Source organism: Saccopteryx bilineata, chromosome 3, assembly GCF_036850765.1.
Source record: "Saccopteryx bilineata isolate mSacBil1 chromosome 3, mSacBil1_pri_phased_curated, whole genome shotgun sequence".
NCBI lineage: Eukaryota > Metazoa > Chordata > Mammalia > Chiroptera > Emballonuridae > Saccopteryx > Saccopteryx bilineata.
In genome coordinates, this window is record NC_089492.1 from 307,087,837 (window position 1) to 307,104,686 (window position 16,850).

The 16,850-nt window shown below is 42.6% G+C and overlaps 1 protein-coding gene and 1 long non-coding RNA gene across 2 annotated transcripts in view; both read right to left on the minus strand.

The window, feature by feature from the left end:
* Positions 1 to 1,464: 1,464 nt before the first annotated feature.
* LOC136332059 (zinc finger protein 84-like) lies at positions 1,465 to 14,866 on the minus strand. Its single transcript, XM_066271309.1, has 6 exons — positions 13,883 to 14,866; positions 11,858 to 12,029; positions 6,204 to 6,370; positions 4,733 to 4,859; positions 3,839 to 3,931; positions 1,465 to 3,327 (listed from the first exon to the last, which is right to left on the minus strand). Exons 3-6 carry the CDS (start codon positions 6,216 to 6,218, stop codon positions 1,583 to 1,585), a joined length of 1,980 nt encoding a protein of 659 aa, XP_066127406.1. The 5' UTR covers positions 6,219 to 6,370; positions 11,858 to 12,029; positions 13,883 to 14,866; the 3' UTR covers positions 1,465 to 1,582.
* A 1,619-nt stretch (positions 14,867 to 16,485) lies between these two features.
* The window catches only part of LOC136332082 (uncharacterized), a 35,172-nt gene continuing 34,807 nt past the window's right edge, over positions 16,486 to 16,850 (minus strand). Inside the window, exon 3 of the long non-coding RNA XR_010730592.1 lies at positions 16,486 to 16,629. This is a non-coding gene — a long non-coding RNA (uncharacterized lncRNA). The remainder of the gene's footprint in view (positions 16,630 to 16,850) is intronic.

Consider the following 16,850-nt stretch of genomic DNA (forward strand, 5'->3'; position numbering starts at 1 on the left):
AGACTCCCCCATGCGCCCAACCGGGATCCACCGGGCATGCCCACCAGGGGGCAATGCTCTGCCCATCTGGGGCAACTGGAGCCATTCCAGCACCTGAGGCGGAGGCCATGGAGCCATCCTCAGTGCCTGGGCCAACTTTGCTCCAATGGAGCCTTGGCTGTGGAAGGGGAAGAGAGAGATAGAGAGGAAGGAAAGGGGGAGGGGTGGAGAAGCAGATGGGTGCTTCTCCTGTGCACCCTGGCCAGGAATTGAACCCAGGACTTCTACACACCAGGCTGACGCTCTACCACCGAGCCAACTGGCCAGGGCCTCAATTATTTTTAATGAGTCTGTTGTTGTTTTTTTCCTGACAACCAAAAGACAATTTGTTTTTAAAAATTTATTATTCCAAAGGGCTGAAAAAAATGCCAGTTCCATTTATATATACAAGTAAACAGTAAATATACATGTGTATGGTATTGTTTGTCTTGTTCATTCTTAAGCCTAATTACGTCCCTTGCAATTTATATGATATACAAAAATTTACAATGTTGGCATTTGGGGGTGGGGTGGATACTACACATACTAACTGGAAGAATGTTGTGGTATACAACTTTACCTTGTGAAATCTGGAAATGAGTATATACATGTAGTACAAAAACATTCACACAAAGCAAACACACACATCAACAACCTTTCTTAATTTACTACTTGACTATACAATATATCCAAACATGTAACAGAGCGTCATTTAGCATGCTAAAGTTATCTGGTATTCATAACTCATTGTTTTGTGCTACATTTTTTTATATATAATTATGTCACAAGATCAGAATTAGTATAAAATTGCTTATATGTAAACAACCTTTTCCACCATCATTACACTGTACTAATTCTCCCAAATATTATCTGATGCACAGTAAGTTTGGACTTAATGCCAGAGGCATCCTTTATCATGAGTTTTCAGTCATCTGCATTCTTTGGTATGAAAACTTATTTGTTTGGAAGGTATTCCAGGATTCAAAACATGCATGAGACTTTTCCTGTGAAAACTGAAATTTTGTGATGACCTACCAAAACATTTGTGCATTCAAAAGGTTTCATTTCTCCAGGATGTATAATGGGATTTCTCTTAAGAAATGACTTTGACTTCTCAAATCATTCATATTGCCTTTCTCTAATGAAATATGAGGCTAAGTTGGTGACAAATAATTTTCCTATATTCAGTACATTTACAAAACTTCTCATTGGTAAGTTTTCTGAAACTTCAAAGGTCAACAATAGAAAAATATCCTTTCAGCACATTCACAGGGTGTCTCTTATGTGAATTCCCTTGTATTCAGTGAGATCTGACACCTTACTGAAGTCTTTCTAGCATCTAATGCGTTTCTCAGATTTCTTTTCTGTAGGAATTTCATGTGAAGTGAGAAAGAACTTGACGGAGTTTCCCCACATTCATTACAGTAATAAGGTTTTAGTCCTGCATGACTTCTCTAATATCAACACTGAGGTATGTTTTCTTTTAAAAGGCTTTCCCACAATGAGTACATTGATATGGTTTCTCTCTTGTGTGATGTCTCTAATGTGTAATGAGCTGTAACTTCTAGCTGAAAATCTGACCACAGGGAATACACCCATAGGGTTTCTCTCCAGTATGGCATCGCTGATGGATAATAAGATGGCTTTTTTGGCGGAAAGCTTTTCCACACTCATTACATCCATGAGGTTTCTCTCCTGTATGAATCAACTGATGTGTACTGAGCATTGCCATACTGCTAAAGGCTTTTTGGCATTCAAGACAGACAAAGGGTTTCTCCCTTGTATGTGTTCTATGATGCACAATGAGCACTGCCTTTCTTATAAAAGCTTTCCCACACTCACTGCATTCATAGGGTTTCTCGCCTGTATGAGTTTTCTGATGGACAATGAGATGTGACTTGTATACAAAAGCTCTTCTACATTCAGTACATTCATAAGGCCTCTCTCCTGTATGAACTCTCTGATGTGCTATGAGAGATGACTTATAACTAAAGGCTTTCCTACATTCTCTGCATTCATAAGGCTTCTCTCCAGTATGAGTCCTCTGATGAACAAGAAGCTGTGAGTTGTCTATAAAACCTTTCCCACATTCACTGCATTCATAGGGTTTCTCTCCTGTATGAGTTCTCTGGTGGACAATGAGATGCGACTTGTCTATAAAAGCTTTTCTACATTCATTGCATTCATAAGGCTTCTCTCCTGTGTGAATTCTCTGATGTGTTACGAGGGATGACTTTTTATTAAAGGCTTTCCTACATTCCCTGCATTCATAAGGCTTCTCTCCCGTATGAGTCCTTCGATGAACAACAAGATGCGAGTTGTCTACAAAAGATTTTCCACATTCATTGCATTCATATGGCTTCTCTCCTGTATGGATTCTGTGATGTCTTATGAGGTGTGACTTTTTGTTAAAGGATTTCCCACATTCCTTGCAGTCATAAGGTCGTCTTCCTGTATGACCTCTCTGATGTTCGATGAGCTGTGACGCATATGCAAAAGCTTTTCCACAGTCATGGCATTCATAAGATTTCTCTCCTGTGTGAATTCTTTGATGTATTATGAGGTGTGAGTTTTTACTGAAGGTTTTTCCACATTCCCTGCATTCATAGGATTCTCTTGTATGAATTCGCTGGTGAACAACAAGCTGAGACTTACTAATGAAGGCCTTTCCACATTCTCTACATCCATAGGGTTTATCTCCTGTATGAATTCGTTGATGGATAATCAGGCTTGACTTCTGCATAAAACCTTTCCCACAATCACAACAATTAAAAGGTTTCTCTCCTGTGTGCATTTTGCAGTGTAATCTGAGCTTTGTCTTCTCCTTGTAAGCTTTTCCACATTCTTTGCATTCATAGGGTTTCTCTCCTGAATGAGCTCTCTGGTGAATTAAGAGCTTTGATTTATATCTGAAAGACTTGGGACATTCACTGCATTCATAATGTTTCCCTTCTGTGTGAATTCTGTGATGTCTTTTAGGATTTGTCACCAGACTGAAAGTCTTCACACGTAAATTCGGTTCATAGTACTGGGCATGAATGTGAGAGGTGTCGTGTAGCGTATAGACACATGATTTCCCAGAACCATTTAACTCATCAGAGTTCATTTCTGCATAGTTTTTACTCTGAAAATTTGAATCTGAATTTTGTGTCCAAGTTATTCCTCTTGAGATACACTTATAGGGTTTTTCCAAAAAGTTTTTGCTAAGAGAAAACATTTTTCCCAATGCCTGATTTTCACGATCTCTCTCCACGGGTGCATTCTTCACAATGTCTTCCTGATACCAATCATACATTTGCCACATTGTTTCTAAGGGGAAAAAAATTTCAATGAATTTTACCATTGTCATGAAATGAAGGGGGACAGAATCTCAAGTCAGTATTCAAAAGAGAATGAAGACAATGATGAAGAAGGTGCACAAAATAAGTATGAGGCATTCAATAAAAGAAACAGTAATAGGTAACGAACTGAAGGACATGGGTGTCATCAAACTTTGGAACAAATCTAGGAATATTTGAAAGCATAAGAGGTATGTGAACATGGATAAGAGGTGCAGGAGGCTGGTTGTGTCTAACAAGCTTCAATATAAGAACTAAGCAAATAAGGAAAGACCAAATGAAGCAGGCAAAGACCTGACCCAGGGTAGCTGGAAGGAAGTACATCTCCCTCAGTGGCTAGGAGCAGACAATATTCATATAAAAGACCTCTTTTCACTCAAAGGCACCTCTAAAGGTTCAGAATCTGTGAGAAAAAGTATTAAAATAACAAGGGTCCCATTCCAATGTCCACCTGTTACTTTGCTTCCACTGGGTTCACTCACCTGGACTAAAATGACTTGGAAATTCCCTCTTTCCTATTCCTTCTTCTCCTTTTTCCAAGTGGACCACTGCTTCAGGCTTGGTGGCTTGAAAACCTATCAAGGCATAACCACAGAGAATCTGAGCAGTACTAGGGCCTGCGAGTAAAAGTTGTTTCAGAGAATATATACCTTAAATCTCAGCAAAATAGAAACTTCATTTGGAAATAAAAGTAGTGTCCCTGTCTGATCATAAAAAAAATAAATTCTAGCCTGACTGGTGGTGGCGTAGTAGATGGAGTGTCAACCCAGAGCACCGAGTTCACCAGCTCAAGCCCAAGGTCACCGGCTGAAGCCTGGAGTCACCAGTTTGATCACCACACCAGTCAAGGCACATATGAGAAGCAATCTCCCTCTCTCTTTCTCTTTCTCTCCCCCTTCCTCTCTCTCCAAAAAAGAACAGCCTGACCAGGCAGTGGGGCAGTGGATAGAGCATTGACCTGGGATGCTGAGGACCCAGGTTTGAAGCCCCAAGGTTGCTGACTTGAATGCAGGTTCATGCAGTTTGAGCAAAGGGTCACCAGCTTGAGCATGGCATCATAGACATGACCGCTGCCATAGTCGCTGCCTTGAGCCCTAAGGTTGCTGCCTTGAGCAAGGAGTCACTGGCTCAGATGTAGCCCTCCAGTCAAGGCACATATGAGAAAGCAACCAATGAACAACTAATGTGCTGCAACTATGAGTTGATGCTTCTCATCTCTCTCCCTTCTTGTCTCTCTAAAAACAAAACAACAAAATTCTGTATAAGCCCCAGTCCAAAATCACTGATAATATCTTACTACCAATAAACTATGACAATAGAAAAAAGACAGGCAATTAATGAGCTCATGCTGAGATCTTTAGGAAAGTTGTCTTTACCCAATGACATTAGGTTGCTATGATTTTCCAACATTACATCTCTGTAGAGATTCTTCTGAGCAGGGTCTAGTAGCTGCCACTCTTCCCAGGTGAAATACACAGCCACATCACTGAATGACAACAGACCCTGTTATAATACAATCCTTTTTAGTCTGGAGTTAATAGAATAAAAATATAAGATAACGATAGGATATTCTCATTATACTATGGAAATTTATAAATAAATATTTCTCCATATCTAGTTTTGATTTACACTTTTTGGCGACATTCGTTTAAAATATCCTCACTTTGTGCATTATTCAGTCACTTCATTCATTCATTCATCAACATAAAATGTTAAAACTTTAAATTACCTAAAAACTACTTGCAACCCACCTTAGGAGCACTGAATGTTACCTACTATCCAGTTACAATAAAAATGGCCCTATGCCATATAGCTTCTGATCTATTTGGGTTCAAGGAACTGCAAATAGTTTAGTGAGACGGAAGAAGCTGATGAGAACAGATGCCCAGGTAACAGGCAGAAGCTGGTCTCGGAGAAGGTGCACACAGTTCTTGCAGACACTCAGTAGCCATTGCAGTGTTGTCCATATACAAAAGTACGATATGCTCAGAACTGCTTATTAGAAATGGATTGTTCTGCCCTGGCTGGGTAGCTCAGTTGGTTAGAGAATCAACCTAATATGCCAACACTGCAAGTTCGATCCCTGGTCAAGGCACATACAAAAACAAACCAATAAATGCATAAATAGATGGAACAACAAATCAATGTTTTATCTCTCAATAAACACATTTTTAAAAATAACAACAACAAAAAAACTTAACAAATTGTTCTACATACGAAATCATAATATAAGCATAAAGCTTTTATTATGTGCTATGTATCATTCTAAATATTTTAAAAATATTAACATGATAATGTGTACAACAACCCTTATGCAAGCTCTATTATTATCTTTTTATCTGTAAAAAGAGACTTTAAAAGTTTTCTAGCTGTGCCTTTTATATCTCCCACATTTCCTTCGGAAGAGGACTGTTCACTGGATCTGGACAAGAAAAATGGAAGAGGAAGACCCATCAAAGACATTTCTTCACACTTAATATCCAGGAAATATTTACTGACCTCAGGGATTTCATGTGCTCCCTCCATACATACAAAGTAAATCCTGTAACGCATTTTTACTCTTTTGTGATGGTAGCCAACATTACCACAGAAAAGTCTGCAACTCAGTTCCCGATGCTGAGCTTACCCGGCAGTATTGTTAGTCATTACCACTTTGCAGGATCCTATGACACACAGATGAACCTCCCTTCCTGATGGCGACTCTGAGTCATTTATTGTCTCCCAGTCCAAGCACATCTCTCCCAGCCACAATGTGTCTATATATATATATTGTTCTCTTTGATTGTATATATATTTACAGGCTTCCTGAAATCTACGGGATAACAAACTAGGATATAATAAGCTCACCTGGGACTTAGTCATTTCAGCAGCTTTCAGGAAATAGCCACCACTTCCTGAACTCTGGATACTGGTATCTCATCAAAGGTAGCCTCAGCAAGGAATAATTTCTGGAATTCTGGAATTAAGCTCTTTTTTTCATTCACAGAAGCTGTCTCATTCTAGGACGCCAGCATCTACAGAGTCAACAAAAGAGCGGTTTGGTGCGACAATAAAAGCAAGTTCCTATACAAGCAGGGCACTGTTCTAAGTGCGTTCTGTTCTTACTTCATCTTCACAACAACCCCATGAGGTACAGACTATAATTATTCCACTTCAGAGAAAACCAAAAAAGGGAAAGCCTAACATCTTGCTAAAAGCCACACAACTAGTAACTCACAGAGCAAGGCTAAAACGCAAACTCTAATAATCAATAAACCCTCTGATTCCAGGGAATTACTAGAATTATCCATCACCTTAAACCAACTTTTATTTATTTACTTTTAATTTATATCATTTTTTATAATTTTTAAATTTCTTTTAGAGAGGAAGGGGGAGACAGAGAGACAGAAATACCAATCTGTTCCTGTAACGTGCCCTGCCCAGAGATCGAACCCACAACCGTTACATATCAGGACAACTCTCTAACCAACCGAGCTATCTGCCCAGGGCTCCACCAACTTAAAAAATGGAGAAAATATCTAAAACGACTACTTTCAGACACAGAAATCAGAGAAGAGGAGAAACAAACAAGGTGAGAGCACTGTAGGCTGTGCAGCTCATGGCCTAGACTTTCGAGGCCAAACACGGGGACAAGGAGCCCCAAAACTCTGGCAGTCTTGCTGAGTTAATGACACAATTCAAATCTGAGGAAGCAAAAGTGGTAAGTTTGCCAGGCAGTGATGAGGGAAGCAGGGAGGGAGGAAGTGAGAGAAAGAAAAACCTCACTCTTGAAGATGTGCAGAGGATTCCTTTGAGTCTCTAGCTAACTACTAAAGAACTGAGAGGTGAACAATTCCTGGAACTCACACTAGATCAGGAATAGTCTGTGTTCTCACTAGCCAGAATGAAAAAACACAGGGACTTTAAGTCGAGTTCTCAGCAGAGTACTGCCTCAGCGGGGACAAAGTCACCTTAGACAAAAAGACTGCTTTGGCACGAGCAACAGAGCTAAAAGAGCCTGCCTGACCTGTGGTAGCAAGGAATATAAAAGCGTAGACCTGGAATGCTGAGGTCGCGGGATCAAAACCCTGGGCTTACCTGGTCAAGGCACAGACATAAAGCAACTACTACAAGTTGAACCTTCCTACTCCTTCCCCACTTTCTCTCTAAAATCAATAAACCTTAAAAAAAGAAGCTAAAAGAAAGCCTCCATACAATCAAACTGAGCTTCAAAACTTATTCGCAAGAGCATTTGATTTTATTCCCTGGTAATATGTCATCAGTTTGGCTGAAATAAACTCGTAAAAAAAAAAAAAAAGAATCCAACCGTTTTTGTTTTTTTGTTGTTGTTTTTTTAAGCGAGAGGCTGGGAGGCAGGGAGGCAGAGAGACAGACTCCTGCATGTGCCCCGACTAGGATCCACCCCAGCAAGTCCCGTACCAGGTGATGCTCTGCCCACCTGGGGTTGCTGCTCTAATGCCATGGCTGTGGGTGGGGTAGAAAGAGAGAGAGAGAAAGAGAGAGAGAGAGAGAGAGAGGAAAAGGGGAAGGGGCAAGGGTGGAGAAAGAGATGGTCACTTCTCCTGTGTACCCTGACCAGGAATTGAACCCAGGATTTCCACACATCAGACCAATGCTCTACTGTTGAGCCAACTGGCCAGGGCCAAATCCAACTGTTTCAAAGTAATTTAAACACATCCTAGAGCAAAACTCAAAAGTAGTTAAAAGCATAAGAAAAAACCATGCAAACAATGTAAAACTGACAATATCTGACATCCAAACAAAAATTACCAGGCATGCAAAGCAAAAGAACTAAAGAAAACACCTACATTTCAAGGACAGTATGAAAAATAGACCAGCCTCTTCTATGAACTTAACTATAAAAACCCTACATAAAATATTTTGAAATCATATCTACTGATAGGTAAGAAAGATCATGCAATGCACATTTGACTTTATTTCAGGAATACAAGTATAGTATAATACAAACCATTTAATTATCTCAGTAGATTAGTAAAAAACAAGTAATAAAACAGCATAGCCATTCACAATTTTTTAAAATCTTTCTCACCTAGAAATAGGCACTTTAACTTGATAAAGATATCTACAAAAAAAATCCACAGCGGCCCTGGCCAGTTGGCTCAGTGGTAGAGCGTCGGCCTGGCGTGCAGGAGTCCAGGGTTCGATTCCCAGCCAGGGCACACAGGAGAAGCGCCCATCTGCTTCTCCACCCCTCCCCCTCTCCTTCCTCTCTGTCTTTCACTTCCCCTCCCCCAGCTGAGGCTCCATTGGAGCAAAGATGGCCCGGGCTGGGGAATGGCTCCTTGGCCCCTGCCCCAGGCGCTGGAGTGGCTCTGGTCGCGGCAGAGCAACGCCCCGGAGGGGCAGAGCATCGCCCCCTGGTGGGCGTGCCGGGTGGATCCCGGACAGGCGCATGCGGGAGTCTGTCTGTCTCTCCCCGTTTCTAGCTTCAGAAAAATACAAAAAAAAAAAAAAAAAAAAAAAAAAAAAATCCACAGCATTTCTTTAGGCTTAGGGACATGACAATGATAACCACTCCCAAAATCTTTACCAAAAATGTACTGACCAGCAAAATGGGAGGAGCCCTGGCCACAGCTCAGTTGGTTACATACAGCATTGTCCCAATATACCATTGTTGTGGGTTCAATCCCTGGTCAGGACACATACAAGAATCAACCATGAAAGCATAAATAAGTGGAATAACAAATTGATGATTCTCTCTCTCTCTCTCTCTCTCTCAAATCAATAAATACAAAATTTAAAGGATAAATAAAGAAATGAAAATTGCAAAAGAACAAAACCTTCATTATGCAAAAGCTTCAAGATATTGAAATTTCATGTTCAAAACAACAAAAGGATTTGAAAAGCAAAGAAAAACACTATTTACAGCAACAATAAAACCTGTTAGGGCCTGAACAGGTAGTGGCACAGTGGATAGAGCATTGGCCTGGGATACAGAAGACCCAGGTTCAAAACCCCGAGGTCGCCAGCTTGGACGTGGGCTCATTAGGCTTGAGGGTGGGGTCGCCAGCTTGAACATGGGATCATAGACATGACCCCATGGTTGCTGGCTTGACCTCATGGTCTGGTTTGAGTTCAAACGTCGCTGGCTTGAGCAAAGGGTCACTGGCTTGGCTGGAGCCCCTCCACCCAAGGCACATGTGAGAAAGCAATCAATGAACAACTAAGGTGCTGCAACAAAGAATTGATGCTTCTCATTTCCCTCCCTTCCTCTCTGTCTATCCCCCTCCCCCCTCTCTCTTACAAAAACAAAAACAAAAAAAACTATTAGGTACATCAAGGAAAAATGTACAAAATTACAGTTTCATTACATCAAAAGTATACAGATCATAAGCAGTCTAATGGAGAGACATAATAAAATGAAGTCTGGGAGGGTCCCAAACCAGAAGCTTCCACTGTCCTTTCCCCTTGGAGTCAGGACACGTTACTCATCCAGAATATCTGTAACAGTACACAGGTACTGCCAACCAAAGCTCACCAGAGCTTCACTGTCTATAGTTTTTATTCGAGTTTCATTAAATAAGCATGGTTAATAATCACTGGTCATGTGACTCACCCTACAGCAACCCTACTGGCCAGGAAACTGGATTGGTATTACCTCACTCGAAGCTCCAGCCCTCTAACCTCTGTGACCAGTCTTTCTGGCAGAAGCAGTCCCACCCCGAGTCACCTCACCAGCATTAACTACCTATCTATGGACCCACCGTGAAAAACACACACTCCTATCGCTCAGGACATTCCAAGATTTACAGGCTACCTCTCAGCAACTGGAAAAAAAGGCAGTCAAATTGTTTAACACATAGGAAGGATAGAATCAAAAGATTACTATTCCAAATATGTGACTACTTTCTAAAAGGGAGTAAAGAAAAGACAAACTTCTCAGGTTTAAAATTGGCCAATGCACACATAAAACAACGATCAGTCATGTTAGTACTGGGAGCAGTGCATATGGAGACCACAGTGAAATGCCTTTTATACCCAAAAGATGATTAACAAGCCAAAACTGAGCTATCATATTAGGAAATAACAGGATTATATACCCACTGTCCCTAAAGATGTGTGAAAACCTGGCACAGTGTATGTAAAAGCATTATATATTAGAACATTATTGGGCAAGTTTGGCAAAACTGAGTCAGAAGCCTTTGAAATATGCATTTAATCTGACCTACTTTTTATAAATTATAAAAAGAAAAACACCCACCCCGGCTAGGCAGCTCAGTTATTAGAGGGTCATCCTGATACGCCAAAGTTGTGGGTTCAATCCCAGGTCAGAACACATGCAGGAATCAACCAATGAATGCATAATGGGTGGAAGAGCAAATCAATCAATCAATAAAATTTTAAAAAGAAAAACACCCATAATATATAGCGCCATTTAAAAATACATTTCAAGCCTGACCTGTGGTGGCACAGTGAATAAAGTGTCGACCTGGAATGCTGAGGATGCCAATTCAAAACCCCTGGCTTACCTGGTCAAGGCACATACGAGAAGCAACTACTACAAGTTGATGCTTCCCACTCCTTTCTCCTGCCTTTCTCTCTCTCTTCCCCCCCTAAAATCAATAATCAAAATCTGTTTTAAAAAGTTTTAAAAATATAAATATGGCCCTGGCTGGTTGGCTCAGTGACAGAGCATCAGCTCAGCACGTAGATGTCCCGAGTTTCACTCCGGATCAGGGCACACATGAGAAGTGACCATCTGCTTCTCTCCCCCTCCCGCTCCCCCTTCTCTCCCTCCATCCCTGACACAGTCAACTGGTTCGAGCATCTGCCTCAGGTGCTGAGGATACCTTGGTTGATTTGAGGATGAGTCGAGCATCAGCCCCAGATGGGAGTTACCAGGTGGATCCCGGTCAGGATGCATGTGGGAGTCTGTCTTTCTATCTATCTCCCCTCCTCTCACTTAAAAAATAAATAAATGAATGAATAATAAATATTAAATAAGATAATAAAAGCCCTGGCCAGTTGGCTCAGTGGTAGAGCATCAGCCCGGCATGTGGATGTCCCGAGTTTGATTCCTGGTCAGGGCACACAGGAGAAATGACCATCTGCTTCTCTAGGCCTCCCCCTCTCTCTCTTCTCCTGCCGCAACAATGGCTTGATTTAAGCACATTGTCCCCAGATGCTAAGGATGGCTCTGTGGAGCCTCCGCCAAATGGCTCAGTTGTAAGCATGGCCTCAGATGAACAGAGCACCGGCACCAGACTGGGGTTGCCGGGTGGATCCCAGTCAGGGAGCATGCAGGAGTCTGTCTCTCAATCTCCCCTCCTCTCACTTGGAAAAAGAAGAAAAATAAATAAATACATAAGTAATAATAATAAAATAGAAATATATTTCAAAATATTACTGATAGCTTAGTCAGTAAATTAAGGGTGATTTTTTTCTTTCTCTTTATCTTTTTATGAAGTGATTTTTATTCTCTGCTTTTTATTGATGACAAGCATACAGTGATATTGTGATAAAAAAAAAAGAGTTCTCACCTGACCTGTGGTGGTGCAGTGGATAAAGCATTGACCTGGAACGCTGAAGTTGCCTGTTGGAAACCTTGGGCTTGCTAGGTCAAGGGACATACAAGAAGGAACTACTAGGAGTTGATGCTTCTCGCTTCTTCTCTCCACTGCCCCTTTTTCTCTCTCTTTCTCTCTCCCCTCTCTCTAAAATCAAGTGAAAAAAATTAGAGATCTCCATTTAATATCAAGCATAAACTTATTCAGAGAATACAGAACATGTAATAGAAATAAGTTAATCAAATTGTTTAAATATAAAACTCCCACTAGGAAGGTATATATCTGAATAACAGCTACTTTTTGTCAAGTACCTACTCTTACAGACTCACTTTTGTGCACCCAAATTGGTATGTTGAAGCATTAACTCTCAATGTGATGTTACTTTGAAATGGGGAGGTTAGCGGAGGTCATGCAGGTAGGGCTCCTGCGAACCTGTGAGGCACGTATCATTTCTTTAAAGGGGAAAGCGTGATTTAAAGAACCTGGTATTCAAGAGTTCAAATGCTGTAGAAATGTTTACCTGAAACCTATGTACTCTTATTAATCAATGTCATCCCATTAAATTTAATTTCTAAGTTAAAAAAAAAAAAGAAAGAACTTAGTACTTTACCCAAAGTCACACAAACAAGAGGCAGAATTGACACAGTAGGCTACAAAAGGGCTTTCAAATGTATAAAAATACATGTGTACACCGGCTGACACAAATACTCCAAGTATTTAAGGCACAATTTTAACGATTTATGGATCTACATAGCAGGTGTAAAGATGATCATTTAGCTTTTCTTTTTACTTTTCAGTACATTAGAAATTTTCCATTATTAAACTTTAGGAAACAATATCCCAATGTTCGCTGCACACCCCAATGTCTGTCTACCTTACGTTCCACCCCACCAACCTCTCCCAAGGATACCCAAACTGCTCCCTGTCAGGTTCAGGGCCAGGACCCTTTACCAAAAACCTCAGGTTAAATTTGAAGTAATCTGGCGCCAGGGAAGTTCCTGTAACTCCCTACCTGAGCAAACCTGACTTATAGCCCGCATCACCTCACCCAACCTCCCACCGGGACAAATTCCTCAGTAAGCACCCAACCTCCACATTCAGCATATCCCTTCATCCCACCCCAAAACTAACCTAAACCTTGCTCACTAACCCTATAAAAGCTTAAATCCCCATACCCGGCCCTGGGACCGGTTGGCTCAGTGATAAAGCGTCTGCCCGGCGAGTGGATGTCCCGTGTTCTATTCCCGATCAGGGCACACAGCAGAGGAACCCATCTGCTTCTGCACCCCTCCCTCTCTCGCTTCTTTCTCTCTCTATCACTCACTCACTCTTCTGATCCTGCAGCCATGGCTCCAATGATTCCAGCAAATTGCCCTCTGGCACTGAGGAGGGCTCCATGGCCTCAGCCTCAGGTGCTAAATATAGCTTGGTTGCTGAGCAAAGAGCAACGTCCCAGATGGGCAGAGCATCGCCCCCTGGGGTGGATCCCGGTGGGGGCGCATGCTAGAGTCTGTCTCTGCCTGCCCTCCTTTCATTGAACAAAAAATAATAATAAATGCCCAGCCCCTGGGGCTAACGCAACTTTGGACTCACCCCATCTGCTCACAGATGCATAGATATTTCTTAGGAAACTCGTCGGGATTCGTGCAACCCTCCCTCGGCAACCTCACACTCCCCACCCCGCACTTAGCGGCCGCATCCATTCAGAGTTCCCCAGAAAACCTATTTTCACGAGGACCTCGGCCCCTCGGCTGCTCCAACTCGGACCAGAAAATTCCAGATGACTCACCCCCAGTCCCTACCCTCACCGACCATACCCCACGAGCCCCTCGGTCAGTGACTCTCCTTACGCCCCTCTCCACTCCCGGTTCCCGACCCGCAGCTGATCTGTCACTGTCAACAGGGATAAACTCTCGTTTCTTCCTCAACCCACCCACAACGGCCCCCAAGAACGACGAAGCCGCCTGAAGCAACACCCCAACCCCCACGAATACCCACCAGAAACCGCGTCTCGAGTCACGGAATTCCCAGGGCCCGGGATGCTTATAGACGCTCGCAGAAATCAAAGGGAACCTCCTCCAAGAGAACTGTTACCTCCCCCAAGGAAGCGAAGCTCCTACGTCACTTCCTCTTCCGCTCTGGTGTGGCTGGTCCGCGTCTCTGGCTCTTACACAAACTCGTTGGCACTGTGGCAGCGAGCGCTTTCCCTGCAGCGTGGACTCTGGGTCCCGTTGGAATGACTGCTAGGCAATATGGCCCCGCCATTTCCGTGACGCTATGTCGAGAGCGGCCACGTTCGATCGTGCGCCGCCATGTCGGATTGAGCGGCGTACGGAGAGAGAGATGGCCAATCTAGGCGACCGGATTTCGCCCACCAGGCTGGAAAGTGGCAAGTTCTAACGATCCTTGGTTGTTGTTTTTTTTCAAGACTTCTCTCCTTGAGTTTTTCTACTTCCACAGCGGCAGTCAACCTCGGCGCACATGCTTAGTAGTATTTCAGCGCTCTCGGTCAAGGTCTGTTCGACCTGGACCGCTAAACCTATCCCAGGCCAGGTCGTAGCAGAAAATGGCCGCGCCCATGTTGTCTGGTAGCGCTTTAGAAGACGCAAAAGAAGGCGCGGCCATATTGCAAACGTTTGGGTCCGTACAATAAAGATCCGCTTGGTAGGGAGAATTGAGGAATGTTTCGAGGGAAGATGCCGGCAACACGTTTGAAAAACGGGGATTAAGAGACTGGAATTGGATGGAGAACAGAGGTGGTAGGAGGAAAGCGCTCTGTTGCTTCGTGATGAGAGACAGTGAGGACGGGACAAAATGGTTGAGAACCTGGCCTGACAAGGTAGCTCAGTTGGTTGGTTTCCTGCAGATATGCCATAAATTGCAGGATTCCAGACAGCATCAACCAATTGAATGCATCAGTAAATGAAACAACAAATCGATGTATATGTCTCGCTTCCTCTCTCTCTCCCCCTTCCTCTCTAAAGTCAATAAAATAATAAAAAGTTACGAAATTGTTCTAAATTATGAGATTAGTATATATACCACAAGGAATAAAATAATACAACGAAATATAGAGAGAACATTCATCTATGCCGCCTACCTCTCATTTCTAGTCTTACTGTTCTCTTCCCAGAGACAGCCATGCATCTCGGGCGTGCAGTCACCCCAATATCCTTTGTGTTCTCACAAAAGGTGTGTGTTAGTCATCAGTAATAAATACAGGATTGTTTTAACAATAAATAATGAGTTAGGTAAGTGGAGGCAATTCACTCCCATTCTATAGCTAGAAAGCAGCTTGACCGCTGGCAGGTCACTGAACTCTGCGGGAGAAATCGGTTAATCAATCATTTGAAGACGGGCCCATTAACACAGTTAAAGAGACCTGCTGGGCGGGAACTGAAAGCTAGGGAGTTAACCAAAAACCCATTTCTGATGAACTCCCCGTTCCCCACCTTTCACTAGAAAAGCAAGTGCCTTTTCTCAGCTCAGGGCTGATGTGGCTTAGACTACCTCAGCCCGCTCGCACCCAGGCATACATTTTGGCCTCGTGTTCATGTGGCTCCGCGGTTTCTACCTTTCAATAAATACAGGATTAGGTGTGCTGCTTATGTTTAGAAATTTAAAGCCTTCTTCCCTGTTACAGTAATTAAATATATAGAAATATGGAAGATATGTAGAAATAATTAGGATATAATATTAAAAGCAATTAAGGAAAGTAAATAAGGCAATGCCGACTGGATAGGAATTAATCTAGTGTGCACAGATAGGAGGCTGACTCCGCCTTTCGCGCAGAGCCCAGTTAGTGTGTGTGTGAAATTATATATAGATAAAAAGTGGCTTGATGTCATAACTAGGTTAACAAACAAGAAGCTTCCCTAGGAACACCTTAAAGGTGGCTTGATGTGACATTTTGGTATATTAACATAAAAAGGGCTCCCTGCTAGGAACTCCCCAAAAGGTGGTTTGAGGTGATAATCCTGTAGACTGACACCTGTTAGAAGGCGTAGGCCAGAGTAGGTACTAATACTAAGGGCCCCTCCTGCTGTAGTCGTCGCCCAGACTCCAACGTTGATGTGGACTGTCTCCACGCCACTCTGAGCTATGACCAAAGACAGCCGAGAGGAGCATGCCAACGGGGCCCCCTTAAGCTGTACCCAGGCACGCCAAAAGGATTTGTGAGTAATAAGTTGCCTGTGTGATTCTTGCAACTAACTTGTGTGTCTGTCATGGGTCGTGTCTTTCCTCTGGTGGCACTTGGTGTCAGCACTGATTAGTAGAATCCTCACAGCCACCTCAAGAGTAGTCTCGAACTGCCAGCCCTGATGATAAGCAGGAGTGTCCCACTGTGTGGGGAATTCGAATCAGGACGCCGGATCTAAGTAGGGCTCTGTATCTATTGGGACATTCCGCATAAAACATGGACCAAGGATAAAATCATACTGGAAACAGCATTAGAAAAATAATATATATGGCCTTGTGAGACATATACGAGGAACACAAAAAGAGAAATTTTATTAAGAAAATTCACCATATAAATCTATTTTTAAAAAGATTTTATTTATTCATTTTAGAGAGGAGAGAGTAGGGGGGAGGAGCTGGAAGCATCAACTCCCATATGTGCCTTGACCAGGCAAGCCCAGGGTTTCAAACCGGCGACCTCGGCATTCCAGGTGGATGCTCTATCCACTGCACCACCACAGGTCAGGCCACTATATATATCTTGGTGTAAAATTCACTTGATATATCTAGAAATAAAATTCATGTGATTATCTCCATTGATAAAGAAGCCTTTGAGAAAAATCAACAATATACTTTTTTAAAACTACTCCAGGACACCCTGGCCAGGTAGCTCAGTTGGTTAGAGCTTGGCATCATCCTGACATGCCAAGGTTGCAGGTTCGATCCCCAGTCAGGGCACATACAAGGAGCAACCCATGAATTCATAAATAAGTGGAACAATAGATCC